Source organism: Sinohyriopsis cumingii, chromosome 9 (assembly GCF_028554795.1).
Source record: "Sinohyriopsis cumingii isolate HCF-2022 chromosome 9, ASM2855479v2, whole genome shotgun sequence".
Lineage (NCBI taxonomy): Eukaryota > Metazoa > Mollusca > Bivalvia > Unionida > Unionidae > Sinohyriopsis > Sinohyriopsis cumingii.
This window is the reverse complement of record NC_142969.1, coordinates 31,509,007-31,527,083: the sequence shown is the minus strand read 5'-3', so window position 1 is coordinate 31,527,083 and position 18,077 is coordinate 31,509,007. Positions and strand designations below refer to the sequence as shown.

The 18,077-nt window shown below is 32.9% G+C and overlaps 1 protein-coding gene across 1 annotated transcript in view; it reads right to left on the bottom strand.

The window, feature by feature from the left end:
- Positions 1 to 18,077, bottom strand: part of LOC149791500 (uncharacterized) — a 125,570-nt gene that overhangs the window by 19,926 nt on the left and 87,567 nt on the right. Inside the window, exons 25-35 of the mRNA XM_089969436.1 lie at positions 17,510 to 17,632; positions 14,275 to 14,400; positions 13,524 to 13,658; positions 12,567 to 12,686; positions 11,421 to 11,675; positions 7,859 to 8,119; positions 6,804 to 6,929; positions 5,786 to 6,037; positions 4,224 to 4,499; positions 2,430 to 2,681; positions 985 to 1,257 (exon numbers count right to left, since the gene is read on the bottom strand). Coding sequence (XP_089825562.1) covers positions 985 to 1,257; positions 2,430 to 2,681; positions 4,224 to 4,499; positions 5,786 to 6,037; positions 6,804 to 6,929; positions 7,859 to 8,119; positions 11,421 to 11,675; positions 12,567 to 12,686; positions 13,524 to 13,658; positions 14,275 to 14,400; positions 17,510 to 17,632 — 2,199 coding nt within the window. The remainder of the gene's footprint in view (positions 1 to 984; positions 1,258 to 2,429; positions 2,682 to 4,223; positions 4,500 to 5,785; positions 6,038 to 6,803; positions 6,930 to 7,858; positions 8,120 to 11,420; positions 11,676 to 12,566; positions 12,687 to 13,523; positions 13,659 to 14,274; positions 14,401 to 17,509; positions 17,633 to 18,077) is intronic.

The following is an 18,077-nucleotide window of genomic DNA, read 5'->3' as shown; positions in this document are numbered from 1 at the left end:
GACTACAGTGACTGATCGAAAAGCAAGTAATGTTGGAAAAGTAAATACTTACTGAAGAAATTAATAAATCAATATTGCATGTTCCTGTGATAACAATATAAATTGGATTTCTTCAATAAACAAGATAATGGCAAGGGTAATTGTGACCCTTATGTTTTCTACATGACCACAATGTTCCACCTAAAACGGGCCATTGGGCCGACTTTTTCTGTTCCTGTAATAAACAGATACTCTTTCTTACCCAAACTTCAGCCATCCATAACTTTTGGTGAAGGTATATTGCTGAATACTTAAATATTTTAGCAGTAGAAACAATATTACATTTTATTACCAGTGACCTTGGCATTTCACTAAAATCAAAAAAGTATTCTATACCTTACTCCAAGCAAAATCAATATGCAAAGATCAGTTTAGGACTGTACAAAAAATTTAGATTGCTGTAAAGTATCCTTCTTCTTCAAATGTTGTTTCAACCCGTGACCTGACCTTTCACCTTGTGATCCTAAAATTGATAGACTTTTTCTAACCCTAAATTTCTAGAAAACCACAATGCCTAGTAGAGTAATTGGCTGATAAATTGATTCAGTTTTAAATTGTTCAAAAATGAAATAGGGAACAGCTGGCTGGCTGACTCAACAGATAAATGGATATTATAAAATAATATAATGTTTTCCTGCACCTTTTGGCAGCCATAAAATAATTCATCCAGGGTTGAAACAACAAAAACCAAACATGTTACTGCAAGAGTGACAGAAGTGTAAATTGATATTAGATGACTGCTAATGTCAGTGGATATAATGCAGTCAGCAGGAACAATAAAGACATCATAATACAAAATCCAAAATTCAAGGGAAACCTGACCATGCAAAAGCTTGCTACACAAAACTTTAGTCTTAATGCCGTCATTGTTGACACAGAAAAAGTGCAACCTCTCTCTCATCATGCATTCAGAGAGAAGATGAGATAAAGATTGTGGTATCTTACCCTGAACACAGGTATCATTCACTTTTTCATATCCAATTAGACATGAACATTCATAAGATCCAGGCGTATTGTGACAACCGGAGTTGTTTGTAGAATTGCATCTATCTGAAGCAGCACATTCATCCGTATCATTACTGCAATCTTCAAGCCATCCTGTTTTACACTGGCAAACTCCATCAACATTGTTACAGCTTTGAGCTGGATTAACAGAATTTGTAGTATTACAGGCACAAAGTTTAGCACAGCCATTACCAAATGTGTTGTTCGAACATGCTGTTGAGGAAAAAGAATGCATATTTAATATATTTTCTACACCATACAATTTCTACCCCAAGGAAAAAATATATATACACTGGGATTTATAACAAAATAATAACATAAAACTAAATAATAATCAATACAGAGGGTCATCAAACTCTACTCATCTGATCAGCATTCAATGTAATGAGTAAGGATGCACAATCTATTTACTTCTAGGTAAATAATATAAGGATATTATCATCACATTATTGTATCATGTCTAGAAGTAGCAATTTTTTAAAAATCTTTGATTACCCTTGAATACTGCATTAAACATTACACCTTGCACTATGTACTTAAACTGAAGAAATTCCATCAAATTTGAATAAATTCTTTTTACTTAAAGGTTGTTTTTTTCTGGGGAGTATCACCTCCACAAATACTTATGAAGTGTGCTCAATATTATAAAACTATTTCTACAACATTGAGGCAAGTAATTATACGTATATCTGAAGCAGACAATCAAATTTGATGAAAACTAGAATAAATGAGCTTAAACTAATGCATAATGAAGAAATAAATAAGGGTTTGTGGAAGGCAGTATTGTGTAAGTCTCACCTGCACTAAGTAAATGCCACTAATGAATTTTATGATGTAGGAATGACGGAAAACCATAAATATCTGGTATAATCCTGTGGCACAGAGTAATTCTGCTTCAATTTAGTTTCACTTAAGTACAATGTACAATCTTACATAATCTTAAACAAAAGTAAATTAACACATTTTATGACATCCCTGGTGCAATTGTAAAGTGATGTGTGTGTGTGTGATTTGGATTTTTAACATAGCTTTAAAACAATTTCAGTTTTATCACTAACATGTCTGCAGTGAGGCAGTTTATAGTGATGTCTAGCACTGGGGCATCATGTCGCAGACATGTAGCATGATGTCCCATCCAGTCACATTATCCTGACACCAGGCCGACCAGTCCTAACACTAACCTCTTGATACTGAGCGCCAAGCGAGGTAGCTGTTAGTACCATTTTTATAAGTCTTTGGCATGACTCAGCCAGGGATCAAACCCACAACTTCCTGTATCCGAGGCAGACGCTCTAACTGCTAGGTAACCGGAGCAGTCAAGTGGTGCCTCTTTGAGAATCTGCTACTGACAGGCAAATTAAAAATGTGACAGCAAATAAACTTACCAACACAAGAATTAGTACTGGAAACATATCCTTTATTGCAATTGCAGGAGTATCCACCAATGAAATTTTTACATTCAGCATATTGTGGACATGTATCAGCAGAAGCACACTCATTTTTATCGTCACTACAGTTCACACCTGTCCAGTTTGCATAGCACACACAGCCAGTTGCTTTATTGCACTCAAGAGTGTTTGAAGAATTACAATTGCAATTATTAGTACAGTTGAATCCCCATGTACCATTAGGACATTCTGAAAAACAAAGTAATGCAGTCACACAGATGTATGTATGTATATATGTATGTATGCATGTATGTATGTATGTATGTGTGTGTGATTAGGATTTTTAATGCAGCTTTTTAAAAAATTTCAATCATTAGGCCACCGGAGCAGTTTTGTTAGCATTGCACATTTTGCAGTAATATATGTTGAGTCAGACTGTAACAGGTTTGTTCAATTTTCCTGCCATTGTCAATTCAAACTGTACCAGGGTTTTTTCATTAATTTTGTCCCTGTTGAGTCAGACTGTAACAGGATTTGTTCAATTTCTTGTCAGCTAAAATAACCATGACCTTACAATTGACATTATTTTAGCAGCCAAGGAAAGAGTATAAAAAACATGCCATAGTGTGAGACTACAAAGACTGGTCAAAAAACAAGTAATGTTAGAAAAGTGAATATTTACTGAAGAAATTAATAACTCAATGATGCATGTTCCTGTGATATGATATGATTTTGATTTCTTCAATAAACAAGATATTGGTAAGGGTAATTGTGACCCTTACGTTTTCTACATGACCACAATGCTTCACCTAAAAGGGGCCATTGGGCCTACTTTTTCTGTACCTGGAATAAACAGATACTCTTTCTTACGCAAACTGCAACCATAATTAACTTTTGATGAAGGTATATTGTCTACTCCTTAAATATTTTACCAGCAGAGACAATGTTGTATTTTATTACCTTGACATTTCTTATTGTGACACTAAAATCAAAAAAGTATTCTATACCTTAACCCAAGCAAACTCAATCTGCAAAGATCAGTTTAGGACTGTACAAAAAATTGAGATCGCTGTAAAGTATCTTCTTCTTTCAAATCTTTTTCCAACCAACAACCTGACCTTTCATCTTCTGACCCCAAAATTGATAGACTTTTCCTAACCCTAAATTTCTAGCCATCTACAATGCCTAGGAGCGTACTTGGTTGAGAATTTGATTCAATTTTAAATTTGTCAAAAATGAAATAAGGAACAGCAGACTGACTGGACAGATAGATGGATATTATAAAATAATATAATGTTTTCCTACACCTTTTGGCAGCCATAAAATAATTCATCCAGCAGCTATGAGTACAAATGAAACAACCAAGATCCAAATATGTCACTGTATGAGTGACAAAAGTGTAAATTGATATTAGACGACTGCTAATGACAGTGGATATGTTGCAGTCAGCAGGAACAATAAAGACATCATAATACAAAATCCAAAATTCATGGGAAACTGACTAAAATCATGAACTTCATCAGCTAATGGACTGACAGATCATTTGACATGCTGGCAAGGATATCTTTAAATGCCAATCCATGTTCATGGCAGGACAGAAACAAGTGTTCCAAGGAAGCCGGTATATTATTTGTATCTCTATACTGATGCATCTTTCATAATCCTGACCATGCAAAAGCATTTTACACAAAACTTTATTCTTAATGCCATCATTATTGACACATAAAAAGTGCAACCTCTCTCTCACCATTCATACAGAGAGAAGATGAGATAACAACTGTGGTATCATACCCTGAATACAAGTATCATTCACTATTTGATATCCAGCTAGACATGAACATTCATAAGATCCAGGTGTATTATGACAACCGGAGTTGTTTTTAGAATCGCATATAGTAGGTAAAACAGCACATTCATCCCTATCCTTGTTGCAATCTTCAAGCCATCCTGTTTTACACTGGCAAGCTCCATCAACATTGTTACAGCTCTGAGCTGGATTAACAGAATTGGTAGTATTACAGGCACAAACTGTAGCACAGCCATTACCAAATGTGTTGTTCGAACATGCTGTTGAGGAAAAAGAATCCATGTTTAATATATTTTCTACACCATACAATTTCTACCCAAAGAAAAAAAAAAAAATATATATATATATATATATATATATATATATATATATATATATATATATACTGGGATTTATAACAAAATAATAACATAAAACTAAATAATAATCAATACAGAGGGTCATCAAACTCTACTCATCTGATCAGCATTCAATGTAATGAGTAAGGATGCACAATCTATTTACTTCTAGGTAAATAATATAAGGATATTATCATCACATTATTGTATCATGTCTAGAAGTAGCAATTTTTTAAAATCTTTGATTACCCTTGAATACTGCATTAAACATTACACCTTGCACTATGTACTTAAACTGAAGAAATTCAGTCAAATCTGTATAAAAAATTTAATTGAAGGTTGGTTTATTTTGTGGGAAGTATCATTTCCACACATACTAATGAAGTGTGCTCAGTATTATAAAACCATTAATGGCATATTTCATAATATACCTATAATCCTTGACATCTGAACACTGTGTCTTTTATAAATTAATTAGAAGGTTAACTATTTCTACAACATTGAGGCAAATAAGTTTTGTATATCTAAAGCCGACAATCAGATTTAATGAAAAGCAGAATAAATGAGCTTAAACTAATGCATAATGGATAAATAAGGGTTTGTGGTAGACAGTAGTGTGTAAGACTCACCTGCAGTAAGTAACTGCCACTAATGAATTATGTAGGCATGAGAGACATCAAAAAATATCTGGTACAATCCTGTGGAACAGAGTAAATCTACTCCAATTTAGAATCACTTATGTACAATTTACAATCTTACATAATATTAAATAAAAGTAAATTAACACTATTTATTACACTCTGGTGCCACTGTGAAGTGATGTGTGTGTTTGATTTGGATTTTTAACGTAGCTTTAAAAATCTTTTGGTTATATCACTACCATGTCTGCAGTGTGGCAGTTTATAGTGATTTCTAGCACTGGGGCATCATGTCGCAGACATGTAGCATCATGTCGGACCCAGTCACATTATCCTGATACCAGGCCAACCAGTCCTAACACTAACCTCTTAATGCTGAGCACCAAGCAAGGCAACTATTAGTACCATTTTTGTAAGTCTTTGGTATGACTCGGCTTGGGATCAAATCCATGACCTCCTGCATCCAAGGCAGATGCTCTAACCGCTAGGTAACCAGAGCGGTCGAGTGATGCCTCTTTGAGAATCTGGTAGTGACAGGCAAGATAAAAATGTGACAGCACATAAACTTACCAACACAAGAATTAGTACTGGAAACATATCCTTTACTGCATTTGCATGAATATCCACCAATGAAATTTGTACAGTCAGCATTTTGTGGACATGTTTCTGCAAAGGCGCACTCATTTTTATCGTCACTACAGTTCACACCTGTCCAGTTTGCATAGCACACACAGCCAGTTGCTTTATTGCACTGAAGAGTGTTTGATGAATTACAAGTGCAATTATTAGTGCAGTTGACTCCCCATGTACCATTAGGACATTCTGAAAAACAAAGTAATGAAGTCAAACATATGTGTGTGTGTGTGTGTGTGTGTATTTGATTCTATGTATGTATGTATGTTTGTGTGCATGTATGCATGTGTGTATGTATGTACATATCTGTGTGTGTACAAGTGACTCAGGGCATGAATAAGAAAGTGATGAAATAAAAGATATTTGGCAGTGTGTATTACAATTTCTTTTCATATTTTGTATGGACGTAATGACACACTATATTTATACACACAAATCAGTACAAATGAATAATGATAATCATACTGATGAAATTCCTGTCCTAACCTGTATACATTCTAATAGTTTATGTTGGAATATAATGTGATACAAAGAATGACCATTTCTCATAATTGTATTCTTTGTTTGCAAAACCAATGGCCTGAGTCAGTATTTCATGCTATTGAATCAGTTTTCCATGTTATTTAATCAGTCTTCTGTGCAATTTAATGTTTCCATGCTATTTAACTAGCCTTAAAGCTATTAGTCAGTTTTTTTATGTCATCAGTCTAATACAAATATGGACACATCAATAGCTCCTACACTAAATGCTTGTCTCTGAAATAAAGTTTGTCATTCAAAAAATCTGATTTTGACCTTAATATATCCCAGTTTAAAAATTAGACTGAACATTTTTATTTGTTATTGTATCAGATTAATGTTGCTGTAGTTTTAATTCATTTTGAGCAGTAACTGAAGTGCTACAATCTTTGCATCAACAAGAATCACAGGTCCCTTCTAACAAATAAGCTGGTACCTGTGCATGTGGTGCCATCACCCTGGTATCCAGCTCCACATACGCAGTGGAAACTTCCCACTGTATTTCTGCATTCCTGTCCTTTGTCACTGCAATTATGAGTTCCCTCCAGACACTCATTGATATCTAATAAAATATAATACAGAAATTTCTTTCTTTCATGTGCATGACTTTCTGTTTTGTTAAACAAAATATTTTATTTCAGAAAGGGTTCTTATTTTCAACTGCTGGGTCTTTAAGTTCCAAATTTATATCAATTCGCAAACGTTTGTGCCCCACAAAATGAAATAACTTTACAGTAATTTGTTCAAACTTGTACATGACTAACACCAAGGGTTACATATTATAAATCAACAATGTTCCCAAAGATGTAACATATTTCCAAGAATTTACTTTTGGAAACTGAATTGGCAAAAATAATTTTCATGGTAACAGCTTCAGCACAATTTATTAAAGATGCAGTTGATAACTGACATTAAAACTTTCAGTGAAAATGTGAAACATTAACAAATCTGTGTAAAGCTAATGATAATGTCCCCAAAATAGTGTTTCATCAAAGGAATGTAACTGTTGCAAAAATTTCATGTACTTCACATACAAATCAGATATATAGAGCTTGGCATCAATTCAACTATTTATATATAATGATCACTGTAATTTAAACTATAGCCTTCAGACGCTTAAGAAAATATTTTAAGTGATGGAGAATGAGCCAGTTGTTAAGGAAGATGTAACTTACACATTTCAAGGGATAAATATAAGGCAAACATGTAATGTAAAAATCCTGAAACTAAAGGGAGGGGATGTGTATCAGTAAAACAAGCTGTTAATGTAAATGAAACTACTGTTAAATGTATCTTTTGCATTTTCATATCATTTATGACAAATAATGTATGTTATCAATGAAAGAAAGCAAATCTGTTCCATAAAAGGTGGCAATCTAGTGCTGCATCAATGGGAAGTAACTGCTGCAAAACTTAATGTAGTCAATACACAAATTCAGCTTGGCATCAATTCAAAACCTACATTCTCAGGTGTAAGAATCAAACACTCACCAGTGCAAACGCCACTAGTTAAACCAAAACCGGTGTTGCATGCACATGTATAAGACCCATTGGTATTTACACAATGGGAATTAGTTTGAGCAAAACAAATGGTGGAATTCTGGCATTCATTCACATCAGATTCACAGTTTCTTCCATTCCATCCTGGCTTGCAACTGCAGTTTCCATCCACATTATTGCAGGACACAGTGTTGTCACCTACACATGTGCAACTGGATGCACAGTCTTTGCCATAATGAGTACCAGCACATACTACAAAACAAGGTAAATATTATTTAGACAATACATAATGTGTGTTTTATATAATTGTCGTAATACTTTATATACCACCAATAGTATTTTAAATCATTAAATAAAATCATTCATACTTGACCACACAAGGCCAATATGAAAGTCTGAACTGAAAGGTCACTTTTTTAATTGAAGATGAGAAGGAGTTGGTGATTTTAAACTGTTAAGAAACTATTGTGAGAGATAATAACTACAAGTTGCATGCAACTGTCTTGTCATGAGATCAACTTGGTCCAAAAAAATCTCTTAAACCCATCTTTTTTCTTTCAGTTCGCTTCCACTTCTGTCAGATCTAAAGTGGGGAAACTTTACTTACCACTGCTGTATACCTGGACATTTTGATCATTTCTATTTGTGATGGTCATATCGTCATTAGAGTATAGCATATTTTAAAGGATCACTAAAAAGATTTGACTCTCCATCTCTGAAACTTGAATATAACAGATAATGATATTTGTACATGATTAAAGCATGAAAATAACACAGCACAAATATGTGTGTTATATACGATAGCCATTGTCACTGACTGCATAATTGCTGAATCTTTATAAAGCAAATGTAAAATGCAATACTGATAGTAAATTGTTGGTCTATCAAAACATTATAATCAAAACAATCATAAAACATCTGGATGGATACAAGTTTACTACTTGGCATAAAATTCACTTATTTCACGGGATTAGATGTACTTTTGTAGGAAATTCACTCAGAGGGTTATAAGTGTCTTGACACATAAAAGCCAATTCTAACTGGAGTCTATCTAGTATAAAAACATGTGTCTCCCAAACTCTGTCTTCACCCATCACCTCAAATATGTATCTTAGATTCAAGTGACTGTGGGTAAGAATACTGCTGGACCAAACCCGGTGCGTATCTCAATTCAATTTTTCATGTCAAGTATTTATCTAATTGTTGGCAAGGATCTCAGACCCAACTATACAGGCCTAGGGTTTAGTCTAATTCATATCATCATCTGACATGTTTTAGCATTTAAGTAAATGATCTTGCATGCCAATTCTCAGAAAAGTTGTTTGTTTTTTTTTTTTATTTGGGAGCAGAACATGTTACATTTATGTAAATGCACTTAATGCACACCTGTCACCTAGATCCAATAACACAATGGCTGCATCAAAATTCTAAAACTGTTGTGCACATCAACAGATTCCCTCCAATTGCATCCCAAGGTTTGAAATCTCAAATGGTGTAAGAAAAGTTGAGACATTTTTAATACCCACACCCATGAAGGCATGAAAGAGCTGAATCACAAAAAATCTACAATACTTCTCCGAAAAGCATCAATAAACAATATTTTGAAATAAAACTGTTTAAAGTTGTTAAGTATGATTGTAAAACATATTAGCTGTGTATGTTTATGTGCTGTCCCAATATTATCATAAGTAGAATTAACATAATAGACTCTGATCCGCATGCAGTCCCATAGCTATCATAATTAGTTTTCACAGTACATACTCTGATCTGCATGCAGTCCCACAATAATGATAAGTAATATTAATAGTACAGATCCTGATCTGCTAGTCCCACAATGATGATAAGTAAAATTAATAGTACAGACTCTGATCTGCATGCAGTCCCACAATGGTAAGTAAAATTACTAGTACAGACCCTGATCTGCATGCAGTCCCACAATAATAAGTAAAATTAATAGTACAGACCCTGATCTGCATGCAGTCCCACAATGATGACAAGTAAAATTAATAGTACAGACCCTGATCTGCATGCAGTCCCACAATGATGATAATTAAAATTAATAGTACAGACCCTGATCTGCATGCAGTCCCACAATGGTAAGTAAAATTACTAGTACAGACCCTGATCTGCATGCAGTCCCACAAAGATGACAAGTAAAATTAATAGTACAGACCCTGATCTGCATGCAGTCCCACAATGATAAGTAAAATTACTAGTAAAGACCCTGATCTGCATGCAGTCCCACAATGATGATAAGTAAAGTTAATAGTACAGACCCAGATCTGCATGCAGTCCCACAATGATGATAAGTAAAATTAATAGTACAGACCCTGATCTGCATGCAGTCCCACAATGATGATAAGTAAAATTAATAGTACAGACCCTGATCTGCATGCAGTCCCACAATGATGATAACTAAAATTAATAGTACAGACCCTGATCTGCATGCAGTCCCATGGCTTTCATAAATAGTTTTCACAGTACAAACTCTGATCTGCATGCAGTGCCACAATGATGGTAAGTAAAATTAATAGTAGACCCTGGTCTATATGCCGTCCCATAATGACCATAAATAGAATTAACATACACTCTAACCTAGATGCAGTTCCACAGTTCATCAGATCAGAATCTACACTATTTACCAGAAATGAACAACATACATTGAATTAACAGTATCGATAAGTACTGTTGATACATTATGGGACTGCATGCATGCCCAAATTTCAGAAGATATTTCAAAATTTGTTCATTAAATTCATATTGTTTAATATACTTCTTACTAGTTGATAACAATAATTTTGTCACAGAACATCAAGTCACTCAGGACATAAAATACAGTCACAAAAGCTCAACTTTCTTTAAAGGAGTTTAGCCTTATCTTTAAAGAAATAATTTAGAATTAGTTTTAATATTTTTGAATTTCCTAAATTTTAGGAATTACTCAGCTCTTGTTTCAAAAATATAAAAAGTTTCCAGGTATCATATTTTAAAACTTAAATAGTAATTTTGTATCCTTTTTCAATATTTCTATTTCTGACAAAAATATTGATGTTTTCTGAAATACCATTATCCATGATAATATGAAATCTCAATTTGAGGAGACATATTAGGAATATTGGGGAAAAGTGGCCTCAGTATGGATTATTGCTGTTAGGAGTTTATGCACAAGTTGTAAAAGAAAAAATATGCTTTTCTTTTTTCTTAGTATCAATGTTTTAAAGAGCTATATCAGACTGCCCTCTGTTGGTTTGACAAATAAAAGTTGGTCCACTGCGATAGACAGGTATAATCAGCTAAGATGCAACATACATGTTCTGCACAGAGATGTATACATGCAAACAAATCACAGACTGGCCCAAAGAATCATGGTAGATGGTTTGACACAACTGCAAATAGCAGTTTGAAGTAATTCCTAGTCATGCTTATATACGATTAATATCATGGAACTGATTTCTGTTTAGTACAAAAGTCTTTTTTATTAAATATGTGAAATTAGATATATGCATGATTTTCATTCCATATGAATATCTACATGACATGAAATTTACATTACCTTGACATGAACCACTGGCTGTCATTAGGTAACCACTTTTGCAGTCACATGTGTACGATCCATTCAGATTCTTGCAGTCAGAATTTGCGGTACAGTTGACAGTTTTACATTCATCTATATCAGTGTCACAGGTGGCATTGTTCCATCCCGGGAAACATGTGCAGGCTCCAGTAGTCTTGGAACAATTTTTCGTGTTGGATGCCACACAGGCACAGGTGTTTTGACAATTCATGCCATAGGTCCCCTCTGGGCATTCTGCATGAGAAAGAAAAAAAAAAAGAACTGCAAAATTTCCAGAATAAGTATTAATGCTGACCAATAAAAAGACACTACATTCTCTTCCTGTAATAAGTTTAGTTAATATTCATTTCAAACTTGTTATGTCAGTACAATGATCAAAACAAGTAACAAAACCCAATATATCAGTATTCCTCTTATAATGTGCTTACAAGGGTATTGTCAATGGCCCTCTTTAAAACTGTAAATTTTTGTTTTATTCTTATGACCCAATATATTTCATTTCAGTTCAGTTCTTGACAAAAAGCAACTATTATATGATCTGGTGTAATCAGATACACTGTCTTTATTGTTTAATACTATATTATGTCACATTCTTGCTGAAACAACTGTCAATCCCCAGCACAAGACTACCTTTTTATAATGCTTGTCACATCAGTGGCCCCTATGACCAGCATTACAAAGACAGATCCATACAGCTTAGAGTAATGTTGTGCATCATCACAAACTGATCCACATTAAAATGAAGTATAACATATATATATATATATATATACAAGAAAATAATTTTTAAAAAATTAAAATTTGAAATTTGTTTCATTAATAAACATGAAATATTTCACAATGTAGGCATATAAATGTATTAATTGTGAACACAAAGAAAGGGGGTTAGGTAATAAAGATTGTCACTGGCTTTTATCACCAGCAAATATCACTATCAATACCTGCTAATTAGAATTATTCCTGAATGGCAGTCATTGCTGTAAGTCCACCTACTTTCCTTCAGTGACCACAATTTTTTATTTCTTACTGATCCCTGCCTAGCATTATCATATGTACAGTAACACTGACCCCTGTCTATCATATGTACAGAAAAACAGTAAAGGATTCATTTTCATCAGTTCATACCTATGCAGGTCTTTTTGTCAGCATCCAACTTTTTCCCAATGCTGCAGCTACATTCAAAACTTCCATTAGTATTTGTACAATTCTCCTGGCAGTAAGTACCATTTAAGCATTCATTTATATCTGAATGTGAAAGAAACAAAGAACAGAATGAAGATTACTATATGTAATTATCATGAACGAGTGATAGGATTGCTATCTAAAGTTTGACATTCACTACTGATATTGAAAAATGCATGGGAAGAATCAATATTTTAAATAATGATTAAGGTTTTTATAAAATTGCTTCTCAAGCCCCCCAAAAATAAACGTCTGCTACATTTGAAATCCAGAAATATACAGTATATTTAATTCAAATTACTGGTAAAAATCAATACATTTTAAATGAATTGAACAAAAATATTCATGCAATGACAATTTATGCTATTATTGTTTATTTAAAAAAGTCTGGATCTCCAAATGAGCTTGATTTGGATATCATGGATTCAACAAATATTACATGTATAACTTTTGTAATGTTATGTGATACTACAAATATATCAGATAAAGAATATGTGATATCATGTCCCTGACTTGACATTATTATAGATGTGCGACATCAACAATATTAAAGACTTACTGAAGCAAATTATCTCTGACTTGATGAATACGAAAGGCCTTTTCAAGCATCATGTATCTCAGTTGAAGAATATAGGAGACTAACTGTGTCTATTGATGTTCTAGAACACAGGCATAACATCAAAAATATGGGAGACTTACTATGTCTATTGATGTTCTAGAACACAGGCATAACATCAAGAATATGGCAGACTTTTTGAAGCATTATCTCACTGACTTGATGTGATTAATATACATGTAAAGCAAAATGATTTCTGACAAGTCTGAACAATTGACAACAATGGTTTGCATGTATGTTGTGTGTACATATATAAAAGCAAAAACTGATATATAGAACAGTACCTATGCAGGTTGTGTTGTCAGCATTGAATTGGTAACCTCTATCACAGTAGCATTCAGTTCTGTTATATACTGAAGCACATAAAGCATTTTTTCTCAAACAGATGTTCGTGTCATTCTCTGCGCAGGTAGTTTCAGCTGAAATCAAGATTTATTAACACTAGAAATGTGCCTATGGAACATAGATGCCGACCTTGGTGCCTGAAAACTGATCTAAACACAACACATTACCAGATGCATACAAAGATGAATTGATAGACAAACACACAAGAGTAACTCAATATGCATCACCACTGTTGCTCTGTTGGGATACAAATATTATTTCAAAAATATCTAAAACGTTTAGCTGTCTCCTACTCATTTTTAATTTGTGAAATAATTAAGAAAATGAAAAACTGTCAAAATTTTATTTTTTGAAAGACCTCTATAAAATTGATGTCTTGAAACTGATAGGATTTCATTATCAACAAATGCTAGCAGAATTCACAGCATTATGCAAACAAGGACAATAATGATTATTATAATTCTACAGTGTAACTAACTGATTCAGCATAATTTATATTTATCCACTGCTAAAAGTGTCAAAGACAATTAAAACATTATGTCTAAATGTTCAAACTGGAAAATGTGTTGACACTTCATGACACTTCTATCTAAAATTTGCCAGTCTGCATACATCTAAAAGATACATTTGTCACCTGATTATCATTTATACTATTTTTATTCCCTTTTGACCTCATGGAATACAACTTACGGATGCATGTAACTTTGTCTTCAATCTTAAGTTTAAATCCAGGCTGTTTGCAAGTGCATCTGTATCCTCCAACAGTATTTTCACAAGCATCTGAACAGTTATTAACTCCAGCACATTCATTTATATCTGAAAAGAAAATGAAATTCAATTGAAAATGATACCTGTACTTATGTTCATTTTAAGCACTTAAAAAGGAAATGTGTGCATAAATTTCTTTTATAAAGTTCTGCTGCATAGTAACACTATCCGGAAACTTGACTTGGAAAAGAAACTGTTTAAATGTTCCCAATACTTCAAAAAAAGACAAATGCAAATATAACTTAAAATGTGCTCATGGATTGGTTTGGTTTGGTGTCTGTGGAACTGCAACACAAGCACATTAGTGCCAAGACAACATATTAAACTGCAGTAAGTTACATCCCTTCAGTTACGACATAATGTGTATACTGACTTAACATTTTGTTACTATTATTATAATGACTTTGTTTTTATTGACATTTATGCTAAAAATCTTTTTAGTGTGTTTCTTGAATGTTTTATCTTATCTAAAAGTCAAATGAGTTAATCAAACTTCATAAACATTCTTTAGTTTATACTTTCTAAGTAAAAATTTGTCAAACATGAGGGTGCACACATTGTATTAACTTTAAAAAACCAGGCAGATAATTATATAGATGTATAACATTGAACAGAGCTGATGAGTAAATAAACATAATCACCTTTTATCTGCAAAATAACTGCCATTAGCTGCATTTCATGTAATTTTTCATACTCAAAAAAATAATTATAACTTCAGTGTACAAAAAATTATATGTAAAATAAAATAATTATCGTTTTGTGGTACTGACCGTGTATGAAAAATAAAGGGATCATACCAGAACAAGTTCTATGGAACACACGCTACTTAACAAACCAATGGTACAAACGTACAAAATAAACATATATTTTCTGTCTCATTCTGCTCTCAACTCAAAGAATCCAATTACAATAAAAATAAAAGTACTTAAAAAGATTTTGTTTTTACTGAATAAGAGAGAGAGAGAGAGAGAGAGAGCATAATGTCTCAGTGTGCAAGCTCATCTGCATTTAGAGCATACTTCTTTGTAGCTGTTATGGTGTGTAATGTTGGCAAAATGATTAAGATGGCCTGAACATGTATGGGTATTTTTTATGGGTAAATTGTGCACAATGATACAATTCAACATTGTCAAGAAACTAAGTGCAACTTGTATTCTTACAGAAACAATGACCTCATTTTCAAATTACAATACAAAGTATAAAGAACTTAAAAACATGTTTTAGTTAATGCACATGAGTGTGTGTGTGTGTGTTTGTGAGAGAGAAAGAGATGAAACAAAATTTTGTCAGTATGTACAATACCATATTTATTCAAGGCAGTTTTTATTTGTAGCTTTTGCAAATAAAAGAAAGACTATTTCCAGGTACCTGACACTTGTGATAACCCTCATGTATTAGGACACAACTATATTCCATTATCAATACACACCTCAAAATCAACAATTCATTCTTGTTTCCATTAAAATATACATTGTTACAATAGCCATATGGTTATGCAGTATTATTTACACACTAATTAAATATGCTTTGAGCTTTGGTTATTCCAGCTGAAACCAGATCGAGGACAAAATTCGACAGAATAGGTCAAATCAGTGAGGGTGCCAGTAGGGAAATGAGGCTCTCTTTTGGGAAATGAATTTGTGTTAATGAGCTATCAAGATCATTGTCCATGCAGCAGATGTTGTAAAGACCAGTGATGATACACTTTACTTGTTACTCACCAATAAAGATAACAATAAAGGGGTATATCTTAGAATAGATTCATAACAAAATTTTAATTATATCCAGGTCAAACAGTACAAGCAATTAAAAGACTGTATATGTGCGAACATATTTTAACAAAGTCCATAACTTTCAAACTGACAATAGAAAATGACAAGGTTTTTGTAATTTATGTACGACTATAATGAAACAATAAGACTAGTTCATTATTGGTCTGTGGTCTTCACTTTAAGCATGTACTCAGATATAAGTTCTGTTGGATAAGAAAATATCACAGGGCTTCCAAACTCATTTTTAAATGCACATGGTGTTTTATTAAGGTGATGGGCTTAATAAGAAGAACAAATTAATGATAATTAAGGATTATGTTCAGTGAAGGCCTTTGTCCAGATGTTAATAAACACTGGTATATATTGTAATGACAATAATAGTGCTTATATATCAATCAATGTATTTTCTCAGGAACAATTCATTATTAATTTTTGTAAAAATAAAACAGCTATACAGTATCTTCAATCTTTTTTCAAACGTAAATCTTCTTAATAGAAATGTTAAGCCTGATAATTTAAAGGAGTTTTTGAAAAAATACAAAGTGATATGTACGAAAAAATATTATACATTTAAATATTAGTTTAATAACTGGATAGTATAAGAAAAATTAAAGGGGTATGAAAAAAAATACATGAAATACAGTAAATTATAAATAATTAAATATGAAAGCTCTTGTTTCAGCAACTTATTAAGACTACTGATTAGCCTTATGTATCAACTGTTATAATAAAACAAGGTATTAACTGTTACAATATTTGTGAGGGCAAAATGATTTTTCAATAGGAGCATCTTCAAGTAATTACCATCTTTACCAAGTTTCATGTCAATCAGTACCAAATGAGGGGCTAGTTATGCAAATGAGATTGTGTCATGCAATGTGTAATGCTAACTGATTGAAACAGAAACAACTCTAACACAAATTGCAAAAGCAGAGTAATTTGTAGACATAAGCAGATTTCCAGCAAGCTATCTTTGGAACTAATGTGCTAATGAGTTTGCATCATACACTGCTACAAGACAAACTATGTAATAGCTCTAAAAACATTCAGGAGCTATGCGATTTGTCAATATTCAAATCTTAATTAAATGAATATAATTTCAACAAATGTAACATACCACACCCAATTATATGAAAAAAGCTCAATAACAAAAATTCCTGGAGCAAAGTGATTTTTCAGCAAGTTTCATGGCAATCCATACAACCTGTGGGACTAACCACGCTAGCAAGATTGTGTGCTGAATGGAGACAGACAGATGAACACAATTACTACATGCATCATCTACAGAGATGAGGGTATAACAGATAAATCTGTTTGATACCGCTAATCAAGTATACCATTTAAGCAAATGTTAAACCATTTTAGTATATAAATGAAAATGTTACCATTGCAGGTTACTCCATTGTGCAATATAAATCCAGGCTCACAGCTGCATGTGTAATTTCCTGCAGTGTTGGTACAGATTTGGTCACAGCCATTGAGCTGAATGTCAGCACACTCATTAATATCTGAACAGAAAATAACACACATTAAAAGACAATAGAATACACATAAGAAAACACAGATAAATATTAACAATAATAATAATAATAATAATAATAATAATAATGAGGACTTTATATAGCATCTAATCTTTAGAAACTCTATGTACTTTACAACATTAGACAACACCTATAACATAAAAAAACTTATATGATGATATGATTACAAAAATCAAACACCATGAAATTAGAAAACATAAAACATGCTGAAAATATTTAAGGTAGGAAACATTATTGGGTCTTTAAGTTTGTTCTTGCAGCTGAAATAGGTGCGTTTTAACAGCACTCTTGAATGAGATCACTGTGTCTTTGTGTCTATGTTCAGTGGGCAATTCAATCCCTGTTGCTGGGCCATGGTATGCAAAAGAACGTTGTCCATAGGACTTCATTTTCATGGTGGGAATAATGAGTA